The 18,831-nt window shown below is 35.0% G+C and overlaps 3 protein-coding genes across 4 annotated transcripts in view; all 3 read right to left on the bottom strand.

Annotated features, from left to right (window-relative positions):
- Positions 1 to 1,136, bottom strand: part of LOC104780061 (peroxidase 31-like) — a 5,014-nt gene extending 3,878 nt beyond the window's left edge. The window contains exon 1 of one of the 2 annotated variants that reach the window (XM_010504519.2): positions 88 to 1,136. In XM_010504519.2, coding sequence (XP_010502821.1) covers positions 88 to 991 — 904 coding nt within the window. In that variant the 5' untranslated portion in view covers positions 992 to 1,136. Of the gene's footprint in view, positions 1 to 25 lie in introns of those variants that run through there. The other variant, XM_010504518.2, reaches the window with a different exon arrangement.
- On the bottom strand, positions 7,189 to 8,022 carry LOC104783654. The gene is made up of 6 exons (XM_010508784.1): positions 7,959 to 8,022; positions 7,813 to 7,844; positions 7,692 to 7,724; positions 7,563 to 7,595; positions 7,380 to 7,475; positions 7,189 to 7,284 (listed from the first exon to the last, which is right to left on the bottom strand). Exons 1-6 carry the CDS (start codon positions 8,020 to 8,022, stop codon positions 7,189 to 7,191), a joined length of 354 nt encoding a protein of 117 aa, XP_010507086.1.
- On the bottom strand, positions 8,630 to 12,086 carry LOC104780060 (xyloglucan glycosyltransferase 4). Its single transcript, XM_010504517.2, has 4 exons — positions 11,175 to 12,086; positions 10,778 to 11,086; positions 9,597 to 10,001; positions 8,630 to 9,510 (listed from the first exon to the last, which is right to left on the bottom strand). Exons 1-4 carry the CDS (start codon positions 11,808 to 11,810, stop codon positions 8,839 to 8,841), a joined length of 2,022 nt encoding a protein of 673 aa, XP_010502819.1. The 5' UTR covers positions 11,811 to 12,086; the 3' UTR covers positions 8,630 to 8,838.

Below are 18,831 nucleotides of genomic sequence, written 5' to 3'. Positions count from 1 at the left end.
AAAAAATAAAAATATAAAAATAAACATAAACTCAATTAATGGCATCGCACCTTCTTCGGATCTCTCCTCTTCGACCAGTCTTGACACCAAAAAGACTCAACTTCTGCATAGCTCTAGCAAAATCTTTGAAAAACCGATCTTGATCCTTAGCATAAAGATCAACAAAAGGTCGGGTTCTCGGGTCAGAATATAACCCATGATCCGATTCAAGTAACCCAAGACCCTTTGGTATATTCTGATAATACATATTATCAAACTTATTAGGAGTCATAATATCATTAAACACTGAAATAGTCGGATCTTTAGGGTAATTAGCACAAGCTTTCTTCAAAGCCACCGCGAATCTCGGGTTATACCCGGTGTTATTAAGACCCACCCGACCCGCAAACTCTTTACAATGTGAAAACCCAATTGAATGAGCACCACTCAGAGCAACCATTTCTTGAACACTGAAGCCTTTGGATTCAAACTGGTGAATGAGTTTAGAGATTGGCGAAGAAGGAAGAGGAAGAAGATCGTTTAAAAGAGAAGATTTAGAGGTTCTTGAATCACGACGGCCAAGGTAAACGTCGTAGTAAGGACCACCGACGGTTATTAAAAGGTCACGTGTCGCGACGGAGATGATGTCGGAACAAGAAACAGTGTTGGGACAAGCGAGTTCGAGAGCTGTTTTGGCTCGGACAATGACGTCGAAGCCGTCTCCGGGGAGCGAGAGGTTGATGGATGAGTCACGTTCAGCTGTGTTGAATGGCGTTGAGGAGATTAGGACTGAGGCGTCGCAGCCGTTAGGGAAACAGTCGTGGAAGAAGAGGCGGATCACGGCGGCTGCGGTGGTTGGTGTTGTGATCTGTTTGTTTGTGATTGTGTCTCGGACTATGTCGAGGAATCTTGGGCATGTTTTCGAGTAGAAGTTTGCGGTTAAGCGAGATTGAGCTGTGAAGAAGAAGAGGAAGAGGAGGAGGAGGAAGAGTGATTTGAGTGTTGAAGCCATTGTTGTAGCAGAAGAGAGAGAGAGAGAGAGAGGAAGATGAGGTTATAATGGAGAGAATGGGAGGGAGGGTGGAGGTGACGCGCCGATGTACGGTCCACACCAATCACGGGGATGTGTGTAAAGTCAAAACTTGGGGTGAAGGTGTGTGGAGGATTTGGTTTAACTTGCGTAACTTTTAACTTGGCAATAAAACAGTGTTGGTTTGTTTATTTGTTGTGGTTTGGAAAGCTGGAAGAGCTTTTGATTTCCAGTAAATAATTTTTATAGTTTTATTTTAATTTATTTTACAAAAGGATTTTCAAAATGGTTGAATAACTAGAAAATGAAAAACTCAAATTGATTATTTTCTATATCCAGTCTATGTTAGATTTGATTTAGCAGAAATTACCATTGTTTATAAATTCCAAAAGAGGTATATGTTTAACAAATTCTCTCTTTTTTTTTGGTAAGGTGGAGAACAAAAATTTTAGTCACATTCTCTTTAATTAAAGAGAAATTATGACAATGATGCGAAATGCTAAAAAATAAAAAATTGAAGGGGCATTTATAAAAATTGTTTAACATATCGTAATATCACGTAAAATGCTATGTTATTTTGAATATGTTAGTATGAGTTGATGATGATCATCTAACATGTTGTATACTTAAGAAAAAACTAAAAAGGAGAGAGAGGTCAATGTCATTATTTATGAGTAATGAAAGGTGGAGATTTCACATGATTGAGGTAAAAGATAACATAATAATAGGTTCGGAAAAGAAGTTACGAAAAACAGAAATTGCTAATGTGTAAGACAGTTACATTTATGAATTGATGATGCATGTGTTTTGTTCAATTATTCGTGTTGATAAATTAAATTATTAGAGAAAAATTGGCGAAACAGAGAAATTGACGGACATTACGTAGTTCACATGCAGCTAAACTATTTTCTTGTATGTGTTATCTGCTCTCTCATCCACGCGGAAAAGACAGTGAAGCAGCAATATCTACAAAGTCTCTCATGGATTTTATTCGATTACTTAATTTTTACGTGGCGATTCGGTAATACAGCATATATGATATGGATGGGTTTATTCTTTTATGGTTTAAATTTAAGTTTACAAGTATGTATGACACTTTGGAAAACCTCTTTCAAAACCCTTTTCCATCATCAAAATATTCAAAACCAAAGAGGAAGGTCTCACTTAGTTATAATCTAATAAAACAACCCTTTAACAAAAAACAAAAAAAAACAAAATCTAATAGTAATAATCAAGTGGCATACTATGTTGTCAAAAATAATAGTGGGACACGCATTACGTGTTTAATGTTCACAGAAAATTCAGAACTATTATAAGTTTTGGTACATAATAATAATACTCAATTAAGATAGTATTACTTTCGAGTTTTAAATCATTCGGGACAATTTGTGTTGTAAACCAAAAAAAGACGTTTTACTTAAAGTATTTTGCTTGATTATGTAATTTGTACCGTTAGTTGAAATAAAGAATATGATTACTTTACCAATGCAAAAATTATGATAACGGAATGGTCCCCTAAATCATACTTAAACAGCACTGAGTTCAAGAAACCTTGTTTGGGTTGTGTAATGGTAGTCCAAATATCTATGTGATGATTTTATATAATAATCACCGCATTAACATTTTTTAAATGTATTTGTGATTCTATAATTTTGTTTTAATGTCGGTGCTGAATGATAATAAATAGGTGTCTTGGGGTTTGGTTAACAATTGTTATTTTGTGTCTGTAATGCCCAAACGGAAGAAGAGATAACAGCAAAATACAACTGGAATGGTCCAAAATATCCTATGATATCGACAGTCAAGAAAATCCAAATATGTTTGTGTCTTTTCTTTTGTCCATCTAATTTATACAAATATATATATAAAAATGAGAAAATACACTTTGAAAATAACGAAATAATTTGTTTAAGCTAAATATTGAAGATATTATTGTGTTGATAAAGTTATACCAACCACGTTTTGTTTATTTGTTGTATAACATATAAATTTGGAATATGAAATGAAATATCTACTTTTACTTTGTTGTATGAATATATAAATTTGAGTATATTTCAAAATAGTTTCTTTATTGGTCCAGTGGCCATCTACTTCTCCTTAAAGAGAGAGACACAACACAAGATTCGAACCTAGGTTTGCAGAGACGGCAACAACTAAGGTGGAGTACAACTGAGTTCTGACCCAACAGTTCCTCACCAAAAAATATATTTTAGAAATATGTGATTATATATTCCTCTTTTTCACATACATATGTTATTTTAACTCTATTTTTTGGGTGTCATAATTGAAAGCATAAAAGAATATTAGTTTGAAACTATAAAATTCATATTAAAAATACAAAATGATTCTGATTATTGGCAATATAATTTATACATACTGTTGCTAAAAACATTTATACGTACAAAACCCAGGTACTTTATTAGTGATAAGAAATTAGATATTTGGATTAATATTATCTCTGGTACTAGTTATAAGAAATTAGATATTTGGATTAATATTATCTCTGATACTACATTTATTTCTTCAGATATATATTAGTATAGCATTCATTGTCATTTAAAAAAATGGTTATGTTGTTAACTTGATAATTATGGTAATGTGGTGATGATGATGGATTGATATATTATATATAAGTGATGTGATGAAGATATACGAATATGGTGTTAGATGATGAGATCGTGTGAAATCATCATGGTTATGAATGTATGGAGATGATATAATGAATTAATGATGAAACGATGCTAGATACATTCTAAGCTGTTGCAGACTTAATCCGTTGGTTGTAGACTTGTAGTTTGTTTGATTATAAGAAAACACGTTATTTAGAAGAAAAATAAATTGAAGGATAGATAAGAACAATTTGTGATAATAGGTAGACACAGTTGTGATTCTTGTGAAGCATGTGATTTAGTGGACCCGCATTGTGTAGTACATCGTATTGAACTATGCCGTCAAAATTGAAAAAAGAGTTGACTACAAACCCCATTTAAAAGAAGATAAATATTTTCTTTTAAAGTATAAATCATTAAAACCTACTTTCATATTGGTCGAGTTTTAATGAGTGTTAAGTGTTAACATAAAATTCTATATCATCGTTTACGTTTAGTATTAATCAATCACTGATGACTACAAGTCCGCTGTTTCATTATGTTGTGTAGTATAGTTAAAGCCTACGGAGATTGGTTTTATCAATTTTCAAACAGAGTTTTCAACGATCCAGCTTCATGAATATTTTAAGGGAGATCGAATAGCACTTACACCTACTTTGGGAGTTTATTGGGAGTTTAAGTTTGCAAATAGACCTACTTTGGGTGTAAGGTTCACTTTTCTGAAGATTTTTGTACGCAGAAACTCATTTTCAGACAATTATATATACTCTTGCCATGTATGCACTAAACATATGAAATTGTATTGTTGCTTGACCGTTGGATTTAAGGTAGATAATTATAATCCTACGGTTGTGGGAGTTTGTGTGTTTGTGTCAATAAGCAATACGACTCATTTGCTTTTTATGGGGTGGCTACGAGTTCATTGCCTTTTTTTTTAGATCTATGGACTTGTACGACATTTAAGTGTTAATTTTTCCCCACCGTTATTGACTACGAGTTCCCTAATTCTCCACCACCGTCATTCACCCACCGCAAGAAGCCCATATCATCTATTATTGAACCACAAGATTCCTAATTCTTCCCCACTGTCATCTCAATTATGTTTACTTTTTTATTCTCCGTCGTCATTTTACTAATCTCAAATCGTATCATCAAACTCTGATGGGGAGTCAACAACAATCATCATCTACTGTTGAAAGGCCTCCACCAGATGCGGTCATCTCTACGATCGAATTAGTTCCACTTTCCTTGTTCGATACACTTTCTTACTAGGAGGTTGTGTCGATTCCATTACACTTTCTTTGTTCAATTACAAAATTATCTACCTTTACAAAATTCATTTGTAATTTTTGGAAATATACCATAATGTGAATGATTTTGTGAATCATGATGAATAAAATCAGAGGTCACCACTAGTTTGATTTTGTTATTTTTGTTTTGTTAATTTCGCTGTAGGCTTGTGACACTTCTAACATTTCCGATTCTAGTTGGAAACATAAGACAAAAACGTTTTGGCTAAAAGACATCTAAATGGATAGTTTATCTTGGACAAACTTTTATGGATACAAAAAAATGATAGTCTTCGTGTTGTGAAACCAGTTCGATTGTTATTATGTTGGTGTGTTCAACTTCTTCTCGCATAGAAACATTCTTTAGATTCTTCTCGTAGTTTAATGGATAGAGTTTTGTGGACACATTAACTTGTGTTTGTGTTTGTGTTTGTGTTCTAGTGTTCAAGACATTGTGTTGATGCCACAAGAATCTGACATATGGTCATTACTGCGTGGATACCAAATATGTTGGTGTGTTCATGGTGTGGTCATTACTGCGTGGATACCAAATATGTTGATGCCACAAGAATCTATCCATATGGTCATTACTGCGTGGACACCAAATATGTGTTTGTGCAAGAAAATTTTGGAAAAGATGCGTAGGTGGTTTTGTTGTGCTTTCCACATTGAAGAACCTTGCCATTCTTCTGAAAATGAACACCTGAGAAGCCGTAAGAATTAGTTAGAATGATTATGGTACTGCTTTTTGCTCTAAAATTTTTATTATGATTTTATGGCCATGAGCAGGTCATTCTTGCTAGTAATATAGATGATATTTCAATTTTCCCAAGAATTTTCATTGTTTTAACAAATCCCTTGTTAATTTTTGATTTACTGAATTGAATGACATCACAATCTGTTTGCATTGATTTTATACATGACAAAACACAAAAGGAAACTCTTGGAGAAGACTAGACCCAAGTGTCGGATAGTTATGAGAAGCAATTGAGCAAAGTTTGATAGTCTAACCTGAGGAAAGTATTCCCCTTTTAAAAGAATAATTTCACAAATCATAACTGAATCAACAACCTAAAATCCCAAATTAAACCTTTCTACATCTGAAAAGCATCATTCACTTATTGTTCAAATCAAACATCAATCTAATTATAGTTTGAAGATGAGAGATAAAGAGAGGATGATAAGAAAATAGAAAAATGAAAGTGTGTGAGATAAAAGAGAGACAATAGGATCGAGAAGAAAGGGTTGAGTTTGGAGAGAAATAGATAGAGACAATCAGAGAAGCCATGGAAGGAGAAGAAGTTACATTTTAGAGAGAGGAAAGTGTGAATCTAGCTATTGGTGTTTTGATAGTGAGCGAAAGAGAGAGAAAATATTAGAGAGATGGAGATAATAGAGAAAGATATAAAAATCGTAAGATAGTAGTTTAAATGTATTGTTGTTAATAAAGTTTAAGTTAGAAGGTAGTGTAGTCAATAGACATATAAAAAGTATAACAATAACTGGAAGTGGATGTAAGTTATATTACTTTGTAGAAAAGTTGGTGTATATGCAAAATTCCCCTATTTTAACGATTTAATGGTTAATAACTTCATATTATGATCTCCTCTTGCTGATCTCCAGGTCAACTTACAAACTTTTTACCAGATTCATGCTTAGGTATACCTTTTTATGCTTCAGCTTATTCTATTTGCCATGAACTGAACTGTTGAAGGCATGGTGACACCTCGATGCCTCCGCAGAAGCTTGTTAAAGCTCATTGATCGGCTAGTCCGTACACAACAAAACAATAAACCTCCAAGTTCAAGGGTTGGACGCAAATTTGGTTTCGTTCTAGAAATTTGACAACCTTTTAGAGATTCTGAAACAAAAGTAATGTTTTGCTTCAAGTTTTTTTTTTTGGATAATTGTCTTTTAAAAAACTTTTACGGTTTTACGCAATGATACATATATAGTAACCATTAATTAAATCCTCTAAATTATTTTGTTTATCTGACACCCACTCACTCATTAAATTTCTCATAAACAAAATAATTTAGGATCTCTTGCGCATTAAAAAAAATATATTGTGGTAGCATATATACAAAATGTCGGACTTCTCAATGATTTGTATTTGAGTACAATATGATAGATGTTACTTGATGAAGAAACATGCATGTAATACCATTGTCCCATTTATGTATCAAATCCCTTTATACTCATCTTGGGGAATAGGAAATCACTCAATTCATTGATCATTCATAACAACTCTAAAAAACTCATCAAAGGCCTAATAATTTAGTCAGATGGTTTCTTCTGATTGTGTCCTTGCTTTCCACAAATCACTGCAACACTTCTCTTTAGTTACTTTCAACTCGAAGATTTGAGTTGTAGACAACTGAAACATAAGAAGACATTGTGGATCAAACCAAATCTATTGTCCTTTCAAAATCAAACAAACAAATGTTAGATGCACTAGTTACTTGATTTTACCTTCACAAGATGGTCCAACTTCTTTTCCATCTCTCTATACTTAGCCTCCAATTTTTGTTCGATTTCTCGATACTTAGCCATTTGAGCATTAGAAGGCTGAAACATGACAAGACATTACAGAAACATCATAACTATTTGATGTCTTTTCAAAACTAATCATCATAAGGCATTTCTTGCTTTTACCTCTTTAAAGGACTCCATCTGAACCTTAACTGTCTGAAACATGAGATATTCAAGTAGACACATTAAAAAGAGAAAATCAAATATACATTGAATCCTTTCAAAATCATAAAAACGTTTATTGCCTTTTACCTCTTTCAAGGATTCCAACTGAGTCTTAAGCGTCTGAAATACATGAGAAATTCAATCAATAATTATCGCGTCTTTACAAAAGCTAAAGAGCTTTATTGGGATTTGGGATAGATGCGCTTACCTGATGATCTGACTTAGAGAATAAAGCAGCATCTGAAGGAAAGACAAAAATAACACATACATCAGGCTTACTTTCTCAACAAGCAAAACAACAGCCTACAATTATAAACTAAACGATGATCCTCAAGAACCTTTACAGCGACTTACGTGTGTAGAATCCAAGACCAAATATGAATAGTGATGTTTTCCCCATACAGTTCCAGATTCCCATGATGTTCGTGATACACTGACCTAAAAACAAAATCGAACATAAAGCCTTGGACAGAGAGATCTAAAACAAACAGAGTAACTGCATTGACAGTGTAGACAAAAACTGAGCAGACCTAGAAATCCCTGTGCGAGATTAATGATTTTTCTTCGGTTTCGATTTTGAGAACACAAGCAATAATGTTTCTAATCTTGTTTTCCATGGGAAAACGGCTTAATATATTACACATACAATACTAGGGTTTTTGCCTTCCAGAGCAAGCAAAAAATAAGACAACAAAGGGGGGGGGGGGAAATGGCAAAATAAAAAATTAGCAAACTTTAAAAATTAGCAAAAGAGTATCAAGCTCTCTGATTAATAAATTAAATTCCCAAATTTTTAAGATATTGCCAAAAAAAAAAAAAAAGGGGATCGCATTAACTTGGCGCTGTGTAGAAACAGACGGTAAAACAAAAACATGTAATCCCATACTCTACAATTAACGTAGGAGCAGAACAAAACCTTGAAACCTTTTGAACACAATCTAAAAAAAGTTTACTAAATCTGGCTGACTCTTCTTTTATTTTGAAATTAGAAGAATCCAAACGACTCTTAATACAATAATAACATCTAAGAGCTATGATTATCACAACAGTTATGCCAAAATCATATAACAAATTCGTTTCAATTCATTTATCTGAAACTGGACATTATAAGTTCTTGAAAATTATGTATAAAAAACCCACATATAAGAAAGGGAAAAGAATAAAAAAACAAACAAAAAATAGCCAATATAAACGGTATTTGTTTCCTTCTTCTCTGTCTTGATTTAGTGTGAGTCTAGCTGATCTGTTCTCCGATCAAATCCAACCCTACAACCAAGAAAGACAGACCCTGAAACAGCAAGAAGTAGAAGTGAAGACCGTGTGCCGATAGAAAACTCCTTGCAGCTGCGGTTAGCAGCAAGAACGCAAGCCCCAGCTCTTTCTTGAACACCATGTTCGTCTTCCTCTTGTTCTTCGGCCTCATTAGCCCTCCAAGACCCTTCTTTGCGGTTCCTTGCCCTGCAAGATTGGTCTCTTGTTCCTTAAGTTTGCTCAGAAGCTCCAAACCGGACTCTGAGTTTCTCCTATGCAACTTCTCTTCCTTTTCAGCAAACGCTAGCAAGTCGGATTCTGATGATCTCCCGGTTTTCTTTGTCACAACCCACTCGTAAGCCGATCCGAACTGGAACAGCCCAGAGATCATGGCGTTGAACTTGGTTATAGACATTGTGTTTTCGAAAAGGAGGTAAGGGACTAAGAAAGGGAAAGATTTAGGCGACGGGAGAATGTTGAGAAGTGAAATGAAGATAGGAACGTAACAGATGATCCACAAGGGAAGCTCGGCTTCAGGGATGAACATGGTCAATGGAAGGATGATGCAAAAGAGAGTGAATGAGTAAAACGGTAGAATCAGCTTCCTTAGGAGAAAGAAAAGGAAGATCAAATTCGCCTTCTTCCAAACCGATATCTGCAAAAACAAACAATTGAGTATATGTACTGATGTTTTGACTGCTTATAAACTACTAATCACTAGTTGTAGAAATCAAATTTTACCTTTGATTTGATAATTGAAGGAAGGCATAACCGGAACAGCTGCATAGGACCAGAATGCCAACGATGTTGTTGCTTCTTGTAAGCTTCATAAGACTCAGGCAACTCGCAAGTGACTTCAACGTCATTGAGGTAAATGAACTTCCATCCGTTAAGATGCGCTCTAACCGCGATATCCATATCTTCCACGGTCGTTCTCTCGAGCCATCCACCAGATTCTTCCAATGCCTTGATTCTCCAAACTCCTGCGGTTCCGTTGAAACCGAAGAAGTTGAGAAACACACCGTTCACTTGCTGTTCTACTTCAAAGTGGAAACATAAGTTTATGTTTTGCAGCCTTGTGAGGAGATTCTCGTCTTTGTTTACAAATGACCACCTTGCTTGGACTAGTCCTAGCTCTGGATTACCCTGCAAAACAAACAACACAACATTCTCTTTTATAAATCCTCTTCTTCTAATCAAATATTGAATTTTCAGACAAAAACAGAATCTTGATTATTTCAAAAACGTTTCGCATAAAAGATAACAATATAAAATAAAATAAAATTTCAAGAGCTAATGACTACTCAAAATCGGCGTCTCTATCACTTGGAAATCCACTCCAACAACCCACATGAAAAAATACGATATGCTATTTAGGTAGGGTATGGAAAATAAACAAAAATAATTTAAATTTTGTGATTTTTCACAATAGAAATAACTCATTAAAAAAATTAAGATATGCAATTATTTATACAGAGGAACAATCAAAACACTATCAAACCTAATTCAAGGTTAGCTATATAACTAGATTTACTCTGAAGACTTTGCTGTGCTGGAAAAAGAAATCAACTAGAGAAAGTCATGATTTTGTAATTTTATATTTGTCGGTTACTTTGATTTCATACATGATATATGTAACAACTTGGATGTTTATAACATAAAACCAAAAAAAAAAAAAAAGATTTACCTAAACAATATAGAAATTTGTCGGTTACTTAGAACATGACCCACTTGATGAAAAAAGGAAAAGAAAAAAAAAGACAACTGTCGGTGATGAGTATATTGAAAAAATATTTTCTAACTAAAAAATAAAGTGTTTAAAAGAACAAATCTTTTTCACTGAATTTTCTCTAAAACATCATCGTAAATTACGAAACATGAAGAAAAAAGTTTCCTTTTTTAGATACATTGTGTTTTGTTACCTGGAAATGAGGAACAGTCCTCTTGAGGAAATCAGGATTAGGTGTGAAATCTGCGTCAAAGATTGTCACAAACTCGTAATCTTTAACGTAGTCACAAGTCATGGCTGATTTCAAATTCCCAGCTTTGTAACCAGTTCTGATCAACCTATGCCTGTAAATTATGTTTACGCCTTTCTCGGCCCATACCGCTACTTCCTCCTTGATCAAAAGCTGTAAATTCGGGTCATCCGAATCGTCTAGAACTTGAATTAAGATCCTATCCTTTGGCCAGTCAAGTTGTGAAGCTGCTCCTATTGATTGTTCATACACCTAACAATAACAACACAAGAATAATCACTTAACAAAACTCAAAACAGAGTGACAAAAACAGAGCAAAAACAGAGTATTTGTAGTTTACCTCTCGTTCGTTGCACATTGGGATCTGAATAAGAACCATTGGGAAACTGGATGGGTCTTCTAAATCGATAGCTTCGTCTTTGAGCATAGGTTCGATCTTTTTAAATTTGATCCAGAAGCAACCGAGACAGAGGACTAACCGATCAAGAGACTGGATCAAGAAGAGGACAGTGCAGAATCTTGATAGAGTGATGACAAGGGGAGCGATGTAATCGGATCGAAACGAGAGCCAAGCCATGTAAGACCATTCGACGAGTCCGTAAACCTCCCAAGACGGTCGGTTAATGAGATCAAGATTCCATTTCTTGTAGTGAGCGACGATTTCTATGGACAAGGCAACTATGGAGATAACAAGACAAGCTTTGATGAATCTGTACATCTGTTTCCCTCTGCTTTTTGGATCTTCTTCTTCGTTTACGTTCTTGGCTGAAAAGGCGATACGTTTCTTGACGGAAGCGACGAGCCACGAGAGACACGAGATGACTCTGTGAGCTTTGAGGAGGAGGAACCATGAGAATTGCTTAGGGCTGATTGATTTACGCTTGTCCGGGAATGAGGATGGATCTGAGCCGTTGATCTCTAGTAAAGAGAAGTTGTCTGGCTTCTCCATTGTCACTGCTACTGAATTTGGAGCCATGAATGAAGAAGAGAAGAACAGAGAGAGAGAGAAGGGAGGGAGAAGAATAAAAAACAGAGTCGTCACTGTTTCATTAAATTTTCCATAAAAACTGGATCGTTTGTGTTTTGTTACACAGACAAAACAGTGATCTGATCAAATCAGATACGTTAGTTTAGCTGTGTAACTGAAACTTGTGATTGAGAGAGAGGGAGAGAGACGAGGATCATGTGCAGAAGTGAACAACTAGTAAATAAAGAGGAGAAGAAGAAGAAGAAGAGAGTCCTCGTTTCTTTGAATTTTCCTATATTTTGGCTTTTTAAAAATGGAAAAGGTTGGATTTTAAAAAAATTTAGTTTCTTGTTTGAAAAGTCTAATTTTTATTAGTGGATCTATTTGCCAGCGTGTATAACCAAATAAAGAAAATATTTATTTCTTAACTTTACTAATTACATGATTTTACTTGGAAATATAATATTCGCGGATCAATACAATATTTATTTAAGATTGTTATATAACAAATGATTCGAGTAAATAACTAATTTGCAAACCTACAATAAAATCAATGAATACGTCTTGTATGTATTTTGCTCCGGGATTAACTTTTACAAATGACTAATTTATTATGATTAAAATATAGTTAATTTAGAAGGATTTCGAATTGAATTGGGGAAAGTAGAAAAATTTGATAAAAATGTTTCTCCACCAACTACAAAATATTAATTAATTTTATTTACTTTTTTTTTTGGGCAACAAATTATGAACCAGCCTCCAAAATAAATTTTAAAAAATAGTAACCGATTGTTTTGACCATAAATCCTAACTTTTTCATAAAAATCGAAATACTTTACTAAAAAAAGTTAAAGAAAAAAATGATCTTAATATGTCCAGTCATAAAACTGTGTATATACATGCATGTGTGTGAATTAAAGAAAAAAAATAAAAAGATGATTCCAAGAAAAGGCCAAGAATCAATTTGAATGATTGGTAAAGGAATTGGGAGGATGACAACTTGGTCCAGCGAAGACCAAAATAAACTTATTTAAAATGTAATTAGAGATCAACTTTTTCCTAAATTATAGTATTACTTTAACTCAAAGTAATGGACTATGTTGTCGCTTCACTGTCTAAACAACTTTTTATTTCATCTTGTTTCCTAATTTCAAAGTGTTACAAGTATTATCCACTTACTGTAACGCATTGCATCTTGTTTTCTAATTCAAAGTGTTACATGTATTATCCACTTACTGTAACCCATTGACCGGGACAGTTCACATATGTATATGAGAAGATATTATTTTTTTTAACCTAAAATAGTGAAAACATGATTTCAAGATAAATATATATATATATATATATATATATATATATATATATATATATAATTCGTCGACTGTGTAACAACGTGTAAAAGGGGTAAGTCAACTATGAACCCGATCTATGTATTAAGTATACGATTAACTATTGAAACCCAAAACATATGAACACAAGCTGTGTATTAAAATTCTAAAACAACCAAAATCATTTGAAAGTACAACACTCAGAAAAAGACAGTAACCGTAACCGGCGGTGAGAGAAGAGAAACACATGGGAAGTTTCTGTTTTACGAATGTAAATATTATTATATTTTCTTTACATATTCTATAATATCTTATATTACAAGATTATTTATATTATACTTTAATTTTTGTTTTTTGAAGGCAGCTATTAATAATTTGAAATAAAACGGTGGATTAATGTTGAATTTAACTGGTTTGACTTAAGAAGAGAATATACATAACATATGATTACACTGTACAGGACAGCTATACAAATGATCAGGCCCAAGTGTTTTTTACCACTTGCGTTTTTATTCGCTTTTGACATAACTTTATGATGCTTTTGTAATTAGGTGTTATATTTGACCAGTTTTAATTAGCAGTTGATCATCGAAAACGTGTTTGAGCTGATGAATGGGTAATTCATAGACTAGATTTTTTTTTTTGGTTTTTAGCTGTAAACTAAAATGCTAAATCTGTTACAAAAAATACAACATTATAAAAAGAAGAGACACGAAAGTTATATAAACAATCTGAGAATAATGTTTTTAGTGTCGTGAAAGTAGAGAAATTCGAAGGTAGTATTCTCTTATTTTATTAATCATTTAATCGAAACAGTACATATATAGGGATAGATAAACTCTTAGTACAAAACTGATTATGAATATGAAATAGACAATTTCATGGGCCTCGTGGTCTTGGACGTGTATGAGCCGGTTATGGAGATCCATCCTAAGTGATTTATAACATTCCTCCTTGGATGACATAACCGTGCAGATGCTAAGAGATCACCATAATACGCTTGGGGATGCTGCCTTATTAAAACCTTATTAGGAAAACCCAGTGGGACAAAATCATGGTGAATGAAAAAGAGTACAACACATATTACTCTCCCTGTTCTAAGCATCACTAGAAGTTCTTGAGTCTCTGCATTCCAATATGGTGCGTGAGCTTCTTGAATGTTGATGTCAGTAATGACTTGGTGAAGAGATCGGCTGAATTGTCGCAAGATGGAACTTGCACCACTTGAACTTCTCCGGCCTTTTGTAGTTCATGTGTGAAGAAGAACTTAGGTAAACTGTGCTTCGTTCGATCTCCCTTGATATATCCTTCCTTGAGCTGTGCGATGCAGGCGGTGTTGTCCTTATATATAGCGGTTGGTTCCTTGTCATCGGCCATGCCACAGTCTGACCTGATATGTTGAGTCATCGACCTCAACCACACAGACTCTCGGCTGGCTTCCTGCATAGCTAAGATTTCTGCATGATTAGATGAAGTGGCTGCAATGGTCTGTTTCATTGAACGCCATGAAATTGATGTACCACCATGTGTAAACACATAGCCGGTTTAAGACCTTGCATTATGCGGATCCGATAAATAACCTGCATCAGCAAAACCAAATAAACATTCTTTGTTATAGTTAGTATAAAATAAACCCAAATCCAACGTTCCTTGTAGGTAACGCAATATGTGTTTGATACCGTTCCAGTGCCTTTGAGTCGGAAAAGAACTAAATCTTTCTAGGAGGTTCACGACAAAACAAATGTCTGGTCTAGTGTGGCTAGCCAAGAACATTAAAGCTCCTATAGCACTGAGGTATGCCACTTCCGGACCGAGAATTACTTCATCGTCCTTCTTTGGACTGAATGGATCACTGTCCAAATTTAGGCTTCTCACAACCATTGGGCTAGGCAATGGGTGAGCCTGGTCCATATTAAATCTCTTGAGTACCTTTTCAGTATATGCCATTTGATGCACAAGGATTCCATCATTTATGTACTCAAGTTGCAATCTCAAACAGAACTTAGTTTTATCTAGATCTTTCATTTCAAACTCTTTCTTAAGATATTCAACTGTTTGGGCGATTTCCTTAGAGGTTCCTAGGATATTCAAATCATCCACATATACTGCTATGATTACAAAACCTTTGTTTGCAAACTTCTTTATAAAAATACATGGACTGATGGGATCATTCTTATAGCCCTCTTTGGCTAGGTACTCACTCAATCTATTGTACCACATATGTCCACTTTGTTTCAGTCCATAAAGGGATTTGTTTAGCCTTATGCAGTATTGTTCTCGAGAACCACTCTTATCTTTGAGCTCAATACCCTCTGGTAATCTCATATAAATTTCATTATCCAGTGGACCATATAAACATGCGGTCACTACATCCATTAGCCGCAAGTCAAGTTTTTCTCTTATAGCCAGACTTATTAAAATTCTAAAAGTCGTTGCATCCATCACAGGGGAGTATGTCTCCTCATAACTATTCCTGGTCTTTGTGAGAATCCTTGTGCTACAAGTCGTGCCTTATATCTCACGATTTCATTATTCTCAGTTCTCTTCCTTACAAAGACCCATTTGTGTCCCACTGGCTTTTTATCAAATTGTGTCATTAAGATCGGATCAAACACATTCCTTTTTTTTAATAAATTCAACTCCACGTCAATGGCTTCTTTCCATTTTAACCAATCTCGTCTTTGAGTGCACTCTAATATGGATGTGGGTTCATGATCCTCATTTATTTCAAGTGCTATCTTGTATGCAAATATTTCATCAATGTCGACATCATTTTGGTTCCATTGAATTCCAAACATGATATAATTTATTGAGATCTCATTATTATCAATACCTTCAGGACTTTGAGGTTCAGCGTCCCTAACCTCATTAATTGGTTCCTTAGGGTCTGCCGCGGCCATGTCTATGGTTTCCTTAACCTTGGTTTGATTTTAACATTTCTTAGATTTCCGAGGGTTCTTATCTTTGGAACCTATTGGTCTACCACGTTTTAAACGTGCCTTAGACTATGTAGCAACTTGATTGTGTTCCTTTTGAACATCAATACGTACTGGTGCATTACAAGCTGGTATGTACGATTTCATAACTTTCTTTGGGTCAGCAAAGGAATCTGGCAATTGATTAGCTTGCTTTTGTAAATGTATAATCTTTTGGACCTCTGCCTCACATGCTAGAGTCCGAGGATCTTGCCAATTTAAGGATGTTTGATTCCATGATAATTCTTTGACCAACTTGTTTATCTCTCCACCTAATGTAGGAAAATTGGATTCAGCAAACTGACAATCCGCGTATCTAGCCTTAAAAAAATCACCTGTGATTGGCTCTAGATACTTAATAATGGTGGGAGAATCATATCCAACATATATTCCCATCCTCTTTTGAGGTCCCATCTTTGTTCTCTGTGGTGGAGCAATAGGTACATAAACGGCACACCCGAATATTTTTAGATGGGATATGTCTGGCTCATGACCCGTTAGTAATTGGGATGGCAAATATTTATGCTCACTAGATGGCCTGATGCGTATAAGTTCTGATGCATGTAATACTGCGTGTCCTCAAGCCGACACAGGAAGCTTCGACCTCATGATTAATGGTCGAGCAATCAATTGAATTCGTTTAGTGAAGGATTCAGCTAATCCATTCTGTGTATGTACATGTGCCACGGGATGTTCCACACTTACCCCATGGACATACAATAATCATTAAACGCTTGGGATGTAAATTCACCATTATTGTCTAGACGTATAGTCTTAAGTGGAAAATCTGGAAAGTTAGCTCTCAGTCTTATGTGGGCTAACAATCTAGAAAATGCTAGATTTTTGGTGGATAATAGGAAAACATGCGACCATCTGGTCGATGCATCAATAAGGACCATAAAATATCTAAACGTCCCACAAGGTGGGTGTATTGGTCCACATATATCTCCTTGTATCCTTTCCAGAAAATTTAAAGTCTCTTTAGTGACTTTTACTGGTGATGGCCTTATAATGAGGTTCCCTTGTGCACATGCTACACACGTGAGATTTTTAGGGATAACTCGTCTCTCTTTAAGAGTGTGTCCATTTGAATTCAAAATTAGCTTACGCATCATGTTAGAACCGGGGTGGCCAAGCCGGTCATGCCATAAAGTGAATTGTTCATTGAACATGTTATTCATTTGCATATTAGCTTCTATCATATCAGTTTTAGCATGGTAAAGACCAGTAGATAATGCGGCTATAGTCTCTAGGACTTTCTTATGGCCTTGGGTGATTTCAGTAATATGTAGGAACTCTTGGTTTCCTTCACCCTAAGTTTCAACATGAAAACCATTCAAACGAATATCTTTGAAACTCAATAAGCTCCTCTTTGAGCTGGGTGAATCTAAAACATCACTTATTTCAAGATGTGTGCCATTAGGTAAAAGAATATGGGCCTGGACGTAGCCTTCAATTAGGCTTGCTATACCCGCTATTGTGCTAATATTGGCATTTTTCAAAATGAGATTTACAAATCTCTTGTCCTTCAAAATTGTGTGGCTTGATCACAAGTATGTTCTTGTCCTCAGCCATTTCTAAAATAGACAAGAATTTATGTTTTAATCATAAAGTAATAAAACAAACAAATATATATTGAAGAAAATAAAATAATTGAATTTAAACCAGAATTATAATCAAAATTATAATCCAATAAAATTCAAAGCATAAAACATAGAAATTAAATCAAGACAATATTTGAGTTTAATTATCCTCTCTTAAACAATCTAAAGTCTAATAATCCAATTGGTCATCATTCTCATGGTCGAAATCTCCTTCATCATCGAGATGAACCAAGTTAGCTTCTGGATTCTTTTTCAAACTCTCTTGATAGATATCAATAAGATGATTGGGTGTCCTGCACGTCTTAGCCCAATGATTCCCCATACCACATCGGTGGCAAACCGACTTAGTCTTGTGTTGCGGTTTGAAAATTCCGCGGCCTCTACCTCGACCACAACCGAAGTCGGATCGGTTCCCACGACCATAACCATCATAGTGGTTTCCTTGGTAATTGCCACGTCTACCACGTCCTCTACCACCACGGCCACGACCGTGATACTTGCCTCTCTAGACGTAGTTAGACTCTTTAGTCTCTTTAGGCTCTTTTTGGTTCACTTCAGTTTTGTGGGCTTCTGGTAATGGGGTAGAACCAGGAGGTCTCATTGCACTGCTCATCATTAATAGCTCATTGTTTTCCTCAGCTAGTAGCAAACAAGAGATGAGACTTACATATGTCTTAAAACCCTTTTCACGATAATGTTGCTGAAGCAGTATGTTATTGGTGTGAAAGGTTGAGAATGTTTTCTCTAGCAAGTCTTCCTCAATAACCTCCTTACCACATAGTTTCAAGATCGATACTATCTTAAATAGCTCTGAATTATACTCATCCACAGATTTAAAATCCTGGATCCTTAGGTTTTTCCAATCGAATTGAGCCTTTGGTAGGAGCACCGCCTTTTGGTGTCCATATCTGTTTTTCAACTCTGTGGTCAAGAGGATTCTCTATGGTAAGGTACTGGATCTTGAGACTCTCAGCAAAGTGGTGGCGTATTAGCAAGATCGCCTTATACCTACTCTTTTCAGTGCAATCAATATCATCCTCAATGCATTCACATAGGTCCTTTGATTTCAGGTTAATCTTGGTGTCCAATGCCCATTGAAAATAGTTGTCTCCAGAAACATTAA

Source organism: Camelina sativa, chromosome 4 (genome assembly GCF_000633955.1).
Source record: "Camelina sativa cultivar DH55 chromosome 4, Cs, whole genome shotgun sequence".
Lineage (NCBI taxonomy): Eukaryota > Viridiplantae > Streptophyta > Magnoliopsida > Brassicales > Brassicaceae > Camelina > Camelina sativa.
The sequence above is the reverse complement of the archived record's forward strand: the minus strand, read 5'-3'. Positions and strand labels throughout refer to the sequence as shown.